We start from the raw sequence: 15,926 nt of genomic DNA, 5'->3' as shown, positions 1-15,926 counted from the left end.
CCTTTCCCAGTCACTTGCAATCCTTTGCCTTCCTCAATCCTCACATTCCACTGGGTTGCTAAATTGTTCCACTTTTATCTCCACAGGGAGTCCTACATCTGTTCCTTCTGCTTCATTTGCCCTATCATTGGCTTTGTTCATGCCACCATCACCTCTCTTCTGGGGGACTCCAACAACCCTCTGGATGGATAGAGTGTTGCCAAATTAGTTACTCTAAAACAATGTTCTGAATGTGGTGGCAGTCCCTGGCTCCAAAACCAAACCCCTCACTCAGTTCCCAGTGCCTTTGAATAAAGATGGAATTTCTTACATGCTAAAGGTTTAGTTTCTTAAGACTGCCGTGACATATAACCACAAACTGGGTAGCATGAAACAACAAAAATTTTTCTCAGTTTTTTTTTTATTGAATCATAGTTTATTGTACTTATCTGTGGGATATGGAGTTGAACATCAATACCTGTGTGCAATATGTGATACTCAAATCAGTATATTCAACATTATACAATGTAATCATTTTTGATGGCCCTTTACCATTTCCTCCCTTACTCCCCTCCTCCTCCCCCTTTCCCACCTCTCATAACCTCAGTTCTCTCCCTTTGAAAGTTCAAGTTGTCATTGTGACTGTTGTATTTTTCTTTTTATTTTTTTTAGCTCCCACTTATGAGTGAGGACATGCGGTATTTCTCCTTCTGCACCTGGCTTATTTCACTTAACATAGTTTTCTTAAGTTCATCCATGTTGCTTGTCTCAGTTTTGGAAGCTAGAAGTCCAAACTCAAGGTATCAACAGGAACACGTTCCCTCTGAAGGCTCTAGGGGAGAGTCCTACTTTCCCTCTCCCCAGTTTCTGGTGGCTCCTGGCAATCCTCGGCATTCGTTGACTTGAGCTGCATCACTTCCATCTCTGCCTCTGTGTTCACATGACCTTCCTCCCTGTGTGTGTGTCCAAATCTCCCTCTTTCTTTTACAAAGACACCCTAACTGACTCAATATGACCTCATCTTAACTTGGTTATTTCTGCAAAAACCCTATTTCCAGATAAGATCACATTCACAGGTACTGGGGGTTGGGACTTGAATGCATCTTTTGGGGGGATACAATTCAAGCCTCTACAATTCCCATCAGTGGAAACTGCCAGAATAATGGCTTAGCATAGTAATGGCATCTTGCTTGTGAAAAGGTCCTGGATGAAGTGAAGAATTTCAGGAACATGAGGAGGAAATATTAAATAGAGTGGACCAGAGCATTTTTTGAATAACGGAATTACACGCATAATTAAAGAATAAAATTTTAATTTTGTGAAACATCAGTCTGGAAGCTGTGTATAGGAGAGATTATAGGAGGTAAAGCTAGGATGTCTCAGTAGCCCAAAGGTGAGGAGGTAGGCACAGAACCAAATTGTTTGCCCCAGGGGACTATGAATTTCCCTTTTGTTCAGCAGTGGCAGAGAGCCTGTACCAGGAGCCTGAGAACAGAGTCTGTCACATAGCAGGGTGTTCAGAACACATTTATCGAACAGGTGAATGTATGAACAAAGTAGGATTGTAGCAGTAGGAAGAGAGAGGAGACGCAACAGGCCCTTCAGAGGCGGACTGGCTTAGGTGGCCCTGTAACAAGATAGGAGTGCAGAAGGGGCATCAGTTAAGCATCCCTTAAAGTCAGCCCCATAACTCGGCACCTGTTGGACGTCTCTCCTATCACCTGCCACACACTGTCTAGCATAATGCGCGTCTCCATGTCATTTCTCCCACTTTAGCATGTGCATAACGTTATTCACGTTAGTGGTCGTCCACCACAGCACCCTGTACACAGTAGGCCCTCAATACAACTTCCAGTAAATGAATTCATGAATGAATGTATTTCTACACTTAAGCGAGATGGAAAGATTCCCCGGATCTAAACTCTGGATTTTAGACTTTTGCATGTTTCAAAATGCCTGGCTCACAGTACGTTCCCTCTAAGCACTTGTTGAACCAAATAGGATAAGTCAGATTTCGCCCAGTTCCGCCCTGGCAGCGAGGTCTGTGTTTGGCAGGATGACAGAATCCATTGCTATTAAATTCTTATGTAAGAGTTAATGACCCTCCCAGCCCACTTGCCATCCCTCCCATGACAAGAGGGGAAGGGAAAGGAAGCGAGAGCACTGTTTACAAACACGCTGTTTCGGTGGTAGATCCACAGATTAATCTCTGGTCTCGGTTCACCACAGAGATCTTAAAACACCGCGGCGAGCTCCGTGTGGGGCCGCGGGGGGCGGCGGGCTGGGATCTCAGCGGAGGCGTATTGAATTCCGTGGGGAAGGCCTGCCCACCTGGCTGGGCCTGTGGGAGCCCTTCATACCGCCCAAGGGCTCTGGGTCTGCGGGTGACAGCGGCCCCGGAAGGTGACTCGAGCTCCAGGCGCTGGTCGTGGGGTCCCCGCAGGCGCCGGGGCAGGCTTGGCCCGGGAGCCCCCACCCGGGGAAACAATGCGTCCCGCCCCGCATTCCAGCTGCCCCTGAGCGCCGCCCCGCTCGCCGTTTCCAGCCGGTCGCCCCGCCGCTCCGGGGGGGCGACCGCGCGCGGCTGTGTTCGGCCTCCCTCGAGCCGCCGCGGCCCCAGCGGGCCGGCGGGAGCGGAAGATGGCGGCGCGGCCGGGCCCCGGGCGGCCACGAAGGACCGCGGCGCTGTGTGCTCGGCTGGGCCGGCGGAGCTAGAGCGGCGCCTGGGCCCGGCGCGCGGCCTCCTCCCCGCCCGCCGCCGCCGCCGCCGCCGCCGCCGCGCCCCGCCCCGCGCGCCCGCCCCTCCCCGGGCTGCGGCCGTGCCCCGCGTCGCGCTCCCCCGGGATGGCCCGCGCGCCTCGGCGCTGCCTCTCGGAGCACACGGCGGAGCGGCGGTGGCGGCCGCGCTCGGGGGGCGCGCGGCTGCGGCGGCGGCGGCGGCGCCGCGCGTGAGGGGCCGCCTCAGGCCGAGCGGGCGCCGCGAGCGGCCGGCCGAGCGCCGCCAACATGTCGGATACCAAGGTAAAAGTTGCTGTCCGGGTCCGGCCCATGAACCGACGAGGTGAGGAGCTTTCCGCTCGTTTTTATTTCTGCTCGGGCTGAGGACGGGGGCAACTTTGGAAACTGCGGGCCGGCGGGGCTGGGGCAGCGAGAGCGCGGCCGGGGCCGGAGAGCCGGGGCGGACGCGGCACCCGCACCGGCCGCGGAGACCGGGCGCCCGGGTCTCCCGGCTCGGCCGCTTCCCGGGAAGGGGCCCCGCGCGGCGCGGCGGGCTGGAGGCGGGAAGGCTCGACTTTGCAACGCTAGTTCCCCCTGTGCTTTCAGAACTGGAACTGAACACCAAGTGCGTGGTGGAGATGGAAGGGAATCAAACGGTCCTGCACCCTCCTCCTTCTAACACCAAACAGGGAGAAAGGTAAGGCGGGCTCGCAGGGGCGGGCAGGAGGATCCAGCCTCGCAGGGTCCTGCAAGTTGGAGCCAGGAAAAATGGGAGTGCTCTTTCCTATTGTTTGGAGGTCGGCTTCAAGTTTGTCGCACGCTCCTGTTTGAAGCTGTTGCAAGTCCAAGTTCCTCTCCTCCCTCGCGTTCACCGCCCCCCCGCGCCGTTGTCCCCTCCCATCCAGAGTGGTGTCAGGCAGGGCACCCTGGCCAGGGCCAGTACCAGTCAGCTGTGCCGCCAGCGGGCCTCGAGGCGCGCTGAGAGTGAGGGGGCCCGGTGGGGGTGTAGCGCTGCTTAGTCCAACGGCCACATTTTACAGATAGGAAGACTGAGGCCTGAAACTCAAGGCGTTATTTATGGAACCTGGCGCCGGTGACTCTTTCAACCATCGCACCGTTTGCCCTTGGCAGCATTGTTTAGGGACATTGTGTGTAAAATGGGGCGGGGGATAGGGGGATAGAGCAAAACCGTCTTGTACGGTGCAGGCTCCGGCTGGACCATTTAAAATCTATTTTTGTTGTTGGTGCTGCTGATGGTGCTGAGTTGAGGTAATGTCTGAATGTAATGCGCGAATTTTGGTTTTCAAGGAAACAAAAGTAGTGCCTTGAACTCGTATAGACACTGGGCGGATGTTTAAAAAAGGGCTGTATTTACTTGATGGCACCATATTTGCATTTGAAAAGTGGTAACTGTTGGACCCTTATTAATTCTGCTGTTTCATGCAGCAGTATGGGAAAATTCCCTAAAATAATTTGAATATTTGGCATTTTTTTGGTAACCCTCTGAGAAGAAATCTGTTGAAATTTATTCAATATAGCAAGACAGTAGCTTGTAAATATGTAAAAGAGAAAACTGGAGATTTTACAAAATTAATTCTTCTTGGAAATGAGTATGTTTGTGTTTCTAAAAGTCATCTGTTGATTGATGAGCTACAACTTAATATTTTGCTCTTAAGAGATTTTCACTGAAGGGACTCTGAAATGGGGTTTGTTACTTTATTGCCAAAGGGAGAAACTGCTTCCATTCCATAATCATGTGTTCAGGCACAGTTTTGGTTAATTTGGGGGAAAAAAATTGTGAGGAGGTAAGATTGGGGATTCTTCCCTCGCTGTGTTGAATCTAGCAATTTTTATCCAGTTTGCAAACATTCTGCTACATGTAGCAGATTCTTATGGTGATGTTAAATAGCTAAGTTATGTTTAAAATGTCTGAAATACTTTTTAGTAATTGGGCAGTATTTTTAGATAAATTTATAGCCGTGTGTGTAGTATATTTCATGGTGATAGTAAGTAAACTCATTGAATAAATTAAAATATTTACAGATTCAATTAGATTCCCACATCACCAAAGTTTTTCCCCAAGACTGGATATTATTACATTGTAGCAAAAAAAAAAAAAAAAATTGTGGTGGGTCATAGTCTTCAAAGCAGGAAACAGGTAGAATTTTGTAACGCCTGTTATGTAGCTGCTGCATCTGCTTTCCTTGCTGGTTTGGCACCTGCTCCTTGTCACTCTTAACCATAAGGGATGTTGCTGCTAGCTGCTATTTAATGAAATGAAACGTTGTCATTTGTGCAGAGAAACAGATTTAATTTTGTGGAATTTGGATAGAAATTATAAATGTGGACAGTTGGCTCGAAATGGCTAGATAATCCGTTGATCATTTTTAGGGCTGCCACGTTAGTTACTGATCAGGATCTTTTAAGTAAAGATTTGTAGGATGATTTTGAGATTTATCCATCTGCTTGCTTATTGAGCTAGTTTCTTATTTGGAGATATAAGAATAGCTTTGAAATATGAGTGTTCTCTTGTTCTGTCCTTCTGACAGATATGATTCTTTTAGTGGTGGATGGGCCCTGTCTGTGGGATTCTGCCTGCGTACCGGTAATTCTGTTTAGAGACAAGTGAGAAGAGTCAACACAACAGTGCTACTGGTAGATTAGGATTACTGTCTTTGCAAAGATGAAGACATGAAATGCATTTTGATTTCCATTATGCCGCTTGGTTTCATATTTTTCTACAGAGTTTTCTCTTAAAGCAAAAGTGCATTTAAAAATAGAAATAATTCCTCCCTTAGGCTCTGGGTTGATAATTGCAACAGTGCTTCATGTTATGTTTGCAATTCATTTCTATCATTTGTTTTTGGACAGAGCTCAGGGTGGGGTGATATTATTTTTCGTATCTAGAAACCCAAGATCTGAAATGTAAGGTGTCCTTAAATAAGTATTGGCAAGACTTTGTCAAAATGAGAATTACTATTTTTCTGAAAATTGCAAGAAATTACCAATGTATTAACCATGAGTAGAAATCCAAAGTTACTGGGTGAAAGTTTTCAGTCTTACCAGTAAAAGCAAGTGAGAATGCATTGACTTTCAGGAAAAGATACAGACAGGCTCAGCTTTCATGATTTCCCCTCTTTATGGAATCAAAGCCAAGACTGCATGGTGAGAACTAAAAGATCAGAGGGCTTCTGAGGTTAAAGATGTTTGTTTTGGTGCTGAAATTCTAGGATTATAATATATTGCATAGGTACAGGTTTATAGCTGATATATATATATTGATCACTGTTCTGAAACATTGAGACATACACAAATTTGTTTCTTAAAATGCCATTGCATTGCTATCCAGAAGACATTTATGAAGTTCAGGTTACATGAGTGCCATGCTAGGCAGAGGGGATCTAAAAATATCTGTGGACCCAGTTTTTATGCCAGAGGCTCTTACTTTGAGAGGTGTGGGAAAAAAGAAAAAAATTGTTAAAATGCAATATGGTAAATTATGTAAAAGTATACTTTTGCATTATGTGTACCTTATTATTTGGAAATTCCCTGTTTCCTCTTCTGTTTCCTCCTTGGGCTGTGAGTTCCCAACGGCAGGTACCTTGTCCTACTTGCATTTGTGCCCCATGTTCCTACACAATGCCTGGCACATAGCCGGCACTCAGCAACTCTTCAGTGTGATGGAAGCACTAATGAGGGCCTGTGGAAGTGACCCAGGGTCCAGGCAGCCTGCAAACTACGTGGCATTTGTGCCGGTCTCATGGGTGCTGAGTGTAGATTGGGAGAAAGTATTTTGTCAATGAAAGTGAAAGCATGCCACAAATTACTTCTGTATGTGTGTGAGTGTAGGGTGTGGAGTAGGACGTGGAAGCAAAGCAGTTCATTGGGGTAGGTGGGGAACAAGAATTCCTAATTTGCCAAAATGGGTAAAATATACAGTGAAAAGGTTTTCTGTCACCCCTGCTGTCACCTCTACTTTTCCCATCTTTTCACCTGTCCAAAAAAGGGTAACCACAGTCATTTATTTCTTATGTTTTTTAATTTATATATGTGTATGTGTATACGATAAGCATATCTTGTTTACATATGTTTTAACAAATGTCTTTGGTATCTTTCAATACCAGTATATGAAGTTCATTCATTCTTTTTTACATCCAGTATGGATGTTAGTGATGGTTTTTAAAATACAGATGGTCAGCTTGTGGATCTGATCCTATAACTTTTAGGAAGTGAAGCTTTATTATGAAAAGAGTGTAATGGAACTTGCTTTATACAGAAGTTTTTCTTCTTGATTATTTTACGTTAAGTGAATTGTAAGGTAAGCATCCAAAGTAAAGTGCATATCTAATCTAGCTAAGTAAAAAGAAAATATTGGGCTAAATATGGCCTTTTAGTAAAAGAGCATTAAAATTTTTAGCTTCCTGTCCAATATTTCCATACTGCAAGGTACACAGTGCACCTTGCAAAGTGTATGAGCGAGGGTCTGGTGGAATATTTTCTAGTTTATGCAGTATATTTCGCAAGTTTTTATTTCCAAGATGGCTTTCCCTGCTATTCCAAAGGTTTCTAGTATGGTTCCTTCTGCTTGTGTCTCTGTAGATTAAAAATTTAAATATTAGTGAAAGTTATACAAAATTAGAAAGATAAATCACATAAGAAGCAGTGATATTCCACATTAGAAAATCATTTGTAGGATTTTGAATTCTGTTTTCTGTGTTGTTGTTACTCTTCTCTTTGGTTGTATTACAGAGTTAATTGTAAGAAAGCAAAGAATATTTAGGTTTCACTGATATAGGAGTGAGAATTTTTCAGGCATGATATTAGTGGGATTTTAAAGAACATTATAATGGAATATTTTCATTAGCTGTCAGCACTTCGTTTGTTTAAAAATAAAGGCACATGGAAATCTCTTTAAAAAACAAGACTAAAAGTAATTATAATGCAATGTAATTTAGAGTGATGATTTAAAAAATTTTGATTACAGTCCACAGTTAAAAGTACACTTTTTATTATGAACTGGTGTGTGTGTATGTGCATGTTTTATAAAGTTCATGAAAAAGTAATCTATGGGCAGTCTCTCTTACTGTCCTCTTCTGTTGAAATTCATTTTAAAAATGATAGTTGTGGCTTACTGAATTGATTTCACAACCCACTAATGAATTGCATACTTATAATTTGAAAAACACAGGTTTAGTGGGTAAGAACTTGGGCTCTGTTTTTCTTTGTCTTTCCTTCTTTCTTTCTTTCTTCTGAAATAAGTGTACATAGTTTAAAGTGTGAAGTAGTTCTATAATTTATAAAGGCCATGCTAAAAAAAAAAAAAAAATCCTCATCTTTATTTCTTTACCCAGAGGCAACCACATTTAGTGGTTTTAGTTCATTCTTTTGGAATTTCCCTCCATATTTCTGAATAACATGCTGGTAGTGCTACTTTTTAATTTGTGTTCTTTGTTCTATTTCTCTGCTCAATTCCCACCCCACCTCCAAATTCTCCCCCCCAACCCCATTTCTCCAATATAGTTATAATAGTTGGTTGGATCAGTAGTTAATGTTTATATGATTTATATGACTCCATAGAACACTGTTTATAGTTGAGCTGTGTACTATTCAATGAATTCTTTTCCTATCATATGAAACTTTTGTTTTTCCTGGAGTTAACAATTATCTTATTTTTAATTTGCCTCTTTTTCTGTGTACTTATCATTAATTCAACGTTCAAACGCTGCACATTGCTTAAATTTCCTTTCAAGACTTTCACACATATCAGGTGCTCTGTTGATTTCATCTTTTTAGAGACATTTCTCCTTGACCATTCTAACATGCTTCACAATGGACCACTGGTAGTCGTCTCTGCTTGGTGCAGCTGTCATCCTGGGATTTCCCTTCACCATCATTCTGGGGATTCTCTTTACCTCTCTTCTGTGTGGAATCTCCTGTTTTTGATTTTTGTTTTTTGTTTTTTTCCCCTTTTCTTCTTTCTTGGTTTACTGCTCAGTTTTATAGAACACATCTTTCAGTAGCTTCCTAAGAAAGCATGTTTGGAAGGAGAAGTTTTTTGCCATGAAAAATACAGATGGTTCACAACTTACCATGGTTTGACTTAAGATTTTCCGACTTTGCAATAGTGAGAAAGTGATCCACGTTCAGCAAAAACTGTACTCTGGGTACCCAGACCACCATTCTGTTTTTCACTTTCAGTACAGTTTTCTATAAATTACATTAGCTATTGAACATTTTGTTTTATAATAGGCTTTGTGTTAGATGATTTTGCCCAACTGTGGGCTAATGTAAATGTTCTGAACACCATGTTTAAAGTACGCTAGGCTAAGCTATGATGTTTGGTAGATTAGGCATATTAAATGTTTTTTGACTTAGGATATTTTCATCTTACAATAGGTTTGTCAGGATGTAACCCCATTGTAAGTTGAAGGACATCTGTATCTTCATCCTACCCACTTATCTCATTTATAGTTTGAATGGATATCAAATTTTGCTTTGAAGACATTGTTCCAAAGTCTTTTATCTTCCAGTGCTTCAGTTGAGGGGTTATTTGGATTTCTAATCTTTTGGTTGTGACCTAGTTTTTTCCGCTCTAGAATCTTGGGGAATATTTTTGTGAAGTCACAATAGTGGGGTTTTTTGACTTGGAAACTCATGTCCTTCAGTTCTGAAAAAAATTCTTGAATTAGTTCATTAACAAATTCTTCCTCTTTATTTTCTGTGTTTTTTTCTGGAACACTTATTTGGACATAGGGTTTCTTGAACTAGTCCTCTAGTAGTTTTATTTTTCCTTTCTACTTTTCATGTCTTGTCTTTTTGTTCTGTTTTCTGGGAGATTTCCTCCACTTTATCTTCCAACCCTTATGTTTAATTTGAATTTTCTGCTATTATATTTTTAATTTTCAAGATCTCTGTTTTGGTCTCTGACTTTTTTAAGTAGCAGCCTATGGGGCTGCCTGGTTAGCTCAATTAGAGCATGGTGCTGATAACACCAAGGTCTGGGGTTTGATGCCTGTACCTGCCAGCTGCCAATAAATAAATAAGTAATGTTGCATCCTATTCTTATTTCTTGGTTGTGGCATCTTCTTTGTCTCTCTTAGAACATGAATGATAGTTTTCTCTGTATAGGGTGGGTTTTTTTGTTGTTGTTGTTGTTTTCTGAAGTGCATTGTTTTGGTCTCTGTTTTTTATGTTAAGGTCATTTCTAAGATGTAGCAGTATCCCAGCTAGGCTTTGGGGTTTCTCCAGAGCAAGGACTGTACATGATTTTTCTTTGTGTTCTCAATGCTCAGATTCAAGAATGCCCAGCATGCAGAAAGCATTTTGTAAATTCTTTTTGCATATGTTACTATTATTATTAAAAGCTTCTTCATTTCAACTGGTGTAGGGAAAGTATAGGAAAATGGTCGAGGCTCCTCTGATGTTCAGAATCTTGCTGAGCATTTGATGTAAATATGCTCATGTGCCCAGGTGTTTCTTGGCTATTGTCTAATGTAATTGTGCATGTGCACCCAGGTGTCCTGGGTTATGGACTTAAGGATAAAGGATGAGTGGGTCTGATCCATGGCACCCCCCAGCCCTTGGGATGCCCTATGGGAGGGGGCCCACGGGGAGGCTGCCGCTGCTACTGCTGGAAGCTTTTGCTGCAAGCTATTGCTGTTAGTGCCCCCGGGATGCCCTGAGAGGCCACTGCCGCTTCTGCTGCTGCTTCTGCTGGGGACTGAGCTTGTGTTGTCTGCCAGTAGCTCCTAGGATCTTTCCCAATTACCTAGCGTGGACCTGTGTGGGGGGGGTCTGTGACCCAGCCTGTGCAATGGGTTTGATGGGTCTGTGAGCCCTGACAATACAAATGGAAAACTCAGTATAACCACAATAATGAAACATTTTGACTTTAGTTATGAAATGCCTAGCCATACAATTAGCATACCTATTGCTTTAACTCTACAACTGGCAACAGTAAAAATAATGATTTCCTTTTTCATAAGAGCATAGATAAAGGCTAGAATTGAAAGTAATAGCTGCTGTAGACAACTCTTACCTATATTCATAAAGATAATTAGTTGTGGTTAGTACAAAACACTTAAAAAAATTTTGAATCATTTTTGCATCACTGTTGAAATTGTTTTGTCCCTTTTAATTTAAAAATGTGTAGGCCTGTTGGCAAGGGGGAAATGCCATAAAAAGTTTTCAGAATGATACCAAACTGACTAGTTTATCATCCACTTAACTCAGCTTGTTCTGGCAAAATCAAGTTAAAGATCAATGAAAAACCTGGACTGTTTCCAATTTGCAATAAAATTACACATGCCATGCTTTTATATCAAACATTTATAGGAACAAATCTTCTTCAAACAGTAGGCATCCTGAAGACATCAGATTTTCTCAGAATTATCCAACGAAAGTCACCCTTTCTCAAATCTTCCCTGAAGCCTGAGCAGAAAAGGTGTTTATGTGTTTAGAGTTAAAGGAGTTTTTGAAACATTACCTGTAGAGGAAACAGAATAGCAGGGAAATTGATAAGACATGGAGAAACACTCAGATTATTTTGTACCTTGAGAATGTAAAAAAATAAGTTTACTAGTAACAGAGCTGCCAACAAAAAAAAAGTAATGCTGAAATTTATATGAGAGCATGTATTAAAACAATCAAGAATTGATTTATGTGAGGTTCAGGAGCTATCTTTTTAAAGATTACAAAATATTTCTGGAAATTTAGACTTGCAAATATAAGAAGAAATTCCTCCTTGGAATTTAATTTGTTTGGCGTTTTACCACCCAACAACTAGGTAGAAACTAAATAAATGACAAAAAATGTCAGGTTTTTACACCTCTCAACTTTTATTTGTAAACATGTGTAAGTCTTATGTTTGATTGTAGATCTAAGGTTAAAAAAAAAAATAGAGAGGAGAATCCTTCTAGACTCTCAGGACTAAAAGGACCTGAGAGTTTACCAGTTCAAGCCCCATCATTTCGTTTACTCTAGTGTTGATGTCATGTTATGAGACTAACAATTCAGTGAATCATTGAAAAGTAGAACTCTTTTACCAAATTATGCTTGCAACAGACTTTTCACATTAAAGCACAATTGCATCTTTTTAAAATTGCTTCATTAGACACTCAAATGTTTTTGCATAGGTAACTTTATAAGATGCATGGCAGAAACAAAAAAGTGTTAAGAGGAATTATTGTCCTCCCAAGGCTAACAAATAAATTATTCTTATTTCTCCTCTACTCTTATTTTGTCCTTGTCCATATAACACAAATACTTGCACATACAATTTTGTTTAACTTTTCTCTCATTTATATCTTGGCACACTACATAGTTTTCCAATTATAATTTTAATAATTGAGTATAATCTGTTGAGTTTCATAATTTTTAAGCATTTTTACAGTTTTAGGCCTTATGGTTGTTTCTCTTAGTGATTATAAATAACTGAGAGCATCTATAAGAAACTTTTTAGTCCTTTGCTTTCTAATTGAAAGGCATTTTTTCTCAAGCTTGCTAACACAAAAACATATCTTTGAAATTGTATGACACCATGAACTATTCTCTTGCATTGTAATGAAGCTAAAAGTTGATAGTTTTCAGATTTAAGTATGAGAGAGAACACAGAAAAATGATTGTGTACGGGCAGTAACAAGACAGCAGTTCTCAAACTTGAGTATACATCAGAATCATCTGGAGGGAAGGTTCTGATTCAGGAGGTCTGGGATGGGGCTTAAGAATTTGCATTTCTAACAAGTTCCCAGGTGATGCTGTTGCTGGTGGCTCCAGACCATGCTCTGAGAACTGCTGGTCTAGACTGGCACTGTCCAGTGGAATTTTCTGTGATAGGAATATTCTATATCTCTGCTGTCCAATATGGCAACCACTAGCCATGTGATTTTTGAGCACTTGAAATATGGCTAGTGCTACTGAGGAAGAATTTGAAATATTTATTTTTCATTAAATTTAAATAGCTACATGTGTCAGGTGGATACTGTATTGAACAGTGCCTGTCTAGCCAGTGGTTCTCAGCCTTGGCTGCACATTAGAATCTCCTGGGGTGCTTTAAAAATACAAGGGTACTTTGAAAAGCTCATGAAAAAAATGAATTACAAGGTAATATGAATCTTTCCATGAACTTTTTGAACACTCCTTGTAGATGCCTGGGTAACACCCCCAGAGACTCTGGCTTAATTGAGCTGTCATGCACCTTGGACTTTGGGATTTTTTTTTTTTTTTAAAGCTTCCCAGGTGTTCCAGTTACTATTGCTGCTTAATGAACCATTCCAAAATTTAGTGGTCTAAAACAACCATTTTATTATGCTCGCAGATTCTGAGGGTCAAGAATTTGGACAGGGCAAGGCAAATATTACTTTTCTCTGCTCCACATTGTCTAGAGGTATAGCCATCTGAAGGCTTGACCTGGTTGAATATCCAAGATGGTTATCTCACATGGTTGGCAGTTGATTCTCCTGCATAGCCAAGGTTTAAAACCACTGGTCTAGTTTAATAAACCAGGCTTTAAAGCCCAGTTTCACAACTTAAGGACTTTCTAGCCAGGTGTATTTAATTAAAAATCCCCCTGGTGATTTGTTTTTACTTGAATTGTGGCAGAGTGGGAAAGAATTACTTAAATTATCTATATAAAGAGTACTTGTTTATACCTTCACCTGATACTTGCCAGGAAGCACAGGTTCTTTTTCAGCTTTCCTGTCTCAGCTTTGTGGGCCCTGATTCCCTGCTTCAGGTCCTGTAAGTACGTGAGGATCCTGTAAGTACGAGTGGAGCCCTGGGGATCCCATCCATGCAGAGGATCGGATCTGGGCTAAGGAGAAGCAGCATTGTGAACGGGGTGGAAAGGCTGGATGCCTCCTGGTTCTGCCTCTCGCTTGGTCTGTGTCTTTGAGCTAGCCATTGGTCAATCATGCTTGCATCTAAGTTTCTTCCTCCGTAAAAATGAGGACTGGACTAGATAATCTGTAAGGTTTTTTTTTTTTTAAGTTCAAACACTCAGATTTATCCCAACTGTATTTAAATACAGAGTTGAGTTAAATAGAGTAAGTAGGCAAAAATTTATAGGGGGTGAAATGTGCTGCATTTTAATTTACTTCTTGTCAGAGTGTTAGGAGAACTGGGGAGGACAGGGTCACTGTTCTTGGGCGGTTCGGTTTGCCTGCAGTAGCTGATGGGAGGATTGAAGGTGTCAAGTGAAATCAGACAGTGGCCAGCTCCAGGTATTTGAAGTCGTTATCATCTGGCTGAGGAGCCTGGGTTCTTTACCTTCTGCATGCTTCCCACCTTGGCTAGGACATCAGCCTTTGCATGTGTCTATAGGACATTCTAAAACTCATCTCATTTGGACCTTTCAATTAGTTTGCATCTTGTACAGTTGTGTTCTTTTTGGGAGCCACTGATTTTTAAGCAGTTCTTGCAGGCATACAGCTGTTTTATGCAACAATTATGTACTCGTATGTGTAGGGGTGGCAAAATGACATTTCCAGAGATGTTAGCTTAGAACTTCCTTGGGAGCTTATTTTGTTTCTGATGGTTCTGTTACAACTCTACCAAACTCCAGTTAATCCCTATTATTTTCTGTCTTCCACTGTGGAATGAACTCTGCTTAGTGTGTGTGTGTATTTCCCTTCTGATTTGTACCCTCTTCCCCTTTCTTTCAAAAGCACTGTGGAGTTACTGATTTCCTACGGCCCTTCAGAGTATGGTCTGTAGGTGTGATGAGCCTCAGAGGTCTGAGGAAAGCATATGTCTGCAGTTCCCTTGGGGGAAGAAGTTTGGAGCCTTGTTTTTTAAGAAGGGAACAGGAAGGAAGCTTTTGAGGAAAGGGAAGCTTTACTCTTTGCTCTTGGCTCTTTGTGTTTTCTTGAGGAGACACTCCCTAGCTGTACACCCATCATGAACGACCACAAATATTTATGTATCTCAAACTGGGAGCTTCAGAAGAAAATCAGAAGGGGCAAACGATGATGAACTACACAGGCATTCTGCTGCGACTACTGAGTAGATTTATTACAAATTTTGGAAGGCCACGTACATGTAGTTTGTTGAACATTAACAAAGCCTTTAAATATACTTATGTTGACAAGCTGTTAAATATACTTATGTTCTGTTCTGGGGTTTAATAAAACAAGTCCTCAGAATTGATACTTTTTGTGCCCACCTATCTATTATCCCAGCTAAACAGAATGTGTAAAGATTTATAGCTGAACTTAAAGTTGTAATTGGAACTTTTTAAATTGTAAGGTTTTAAATGGAGTAGGTTTTTTTGTTTTAGTTTGCCTTTTTGTTCTTTATCTTTAAATACTTCTATTTATATAGTTAATTAAAGTTTAGTTTTCTTGATACAAATTGTAACAGGGAATGGTTACATTATTACATTGAGAAAGATCCTCAAAATTATTTGTTTCAAGGGTAATGTTTTGAGTAAGGAGGGAGGAGTGGTGGTAGGGAAGGTTTATCAAGATAGTGGTGGTAAATTTAACAGCCTTATCCAGTTTTAAACATCTGCTTTTTTGATCTAGAGTTACAAAGTGGTACAGTACAAATAAGTAACATTAGCATGGTAATGTCACTTTAAGTTTTTTTGTAGCCTCGAAGTGTTGCTGGCTTTGATAGAGTAGTTTTTCTCTCTCCAGGATGACAGCTTAGTCTACATTTTTATGATGAATTATGCAGTGGAAATAATTTTCCAAAATTGCTGGTCTACTGTAATCCTAAGGGGCTTTAAAAAAAAAAAAGTTCTTTAGCCAGTTTATTATTTAATTAGTTTTTTCAAGAGTGACTTCTAGCTATCCTTGTGCATTGGTTCCCAGACTTGAGGATTAAAAAAACAAACAAAACCCGAAAACATTAGAAACAGAAATTTGGATAAACAGTTTACAACTTGTTTTCAGTGTGCCAAGTAAGCACGTTAAAACAAAAACACCACTAAACCCTGATACCTCATTCAATAAAATAAAGGACAGCTTAACACTGGAATAGGAAGAAGGACATAATCTCAGAATTTAAACCTTGGATGGATTTAATTTTGTAAAAAACTCATCACACTTATTTTCTCCTATCCAGGGAGTTGATGGCAGTATCACCGTAGGTGACCCCTGGACTGTGAAGTGCAGTTGGATGTCCTTGGTGTCTGTGATGTCTAATATTACATCAACTCTTATAGTCTTGAGTTTATGGACAACTTTGGTTTTTTAGGCCAAAGCATGCTACAGATTGTTAAAGGATTT

At 41.1% G+C, this 15,926-nt stretch overlaps 1 protein-coding gene across 9 annotated transcripts in view; it reads left to right on the top strand.

Moving 5' to 3' along the window:
- Positions 1–2,914: 2,914 nt before the first annotated feature.
- The window catches only part of KIF13A (kinesin family member 13A), a 193,748-nt gene continuing 180,736 nt past the window's right edge, over positions 2,915–15,926 (top strand). For all 9 annotated transcript variants that reach the window (XM_063098418.1, XM_063098417.1, XM_063098416.1 and 6 more), the window contains exons 1-2: positions 2,915–3,040; positions 3,304–3,394. In XM_063098418.1, coding sequence (XP_062954488.1) covers positions 2,986–3,040; positions 3,304–3,394 — 146 coding nt within the window. In that variant the 5' untranslated portion in view covers positions 2,915–2,985. The remainder of the gene's footprint in view (positions 3,041–3,303; positions 3,395–15,926) is intronic.

The sequence above is a fragment of the Cynocephalus volans genome, chromosome 5 (assembly GCF_027409185.1).
Source record: "Cynocephalus volans isolate mCynVol1 chromosome 5, mCynVol1.pri, whole genome shotgun sequence".
In the NCBI taxonomy this organism is placed as follows: Eukaryota; Metazoa; Chordata; class Mammalia; order Dermoptera; family Cynocephalidae; genus Cynocephalus; species Cynocephalus volans.
Note: the sequence above shows the minus strand (reverse complement) of the source record. Positions and strands in the feature narration are given on the sequence as shown.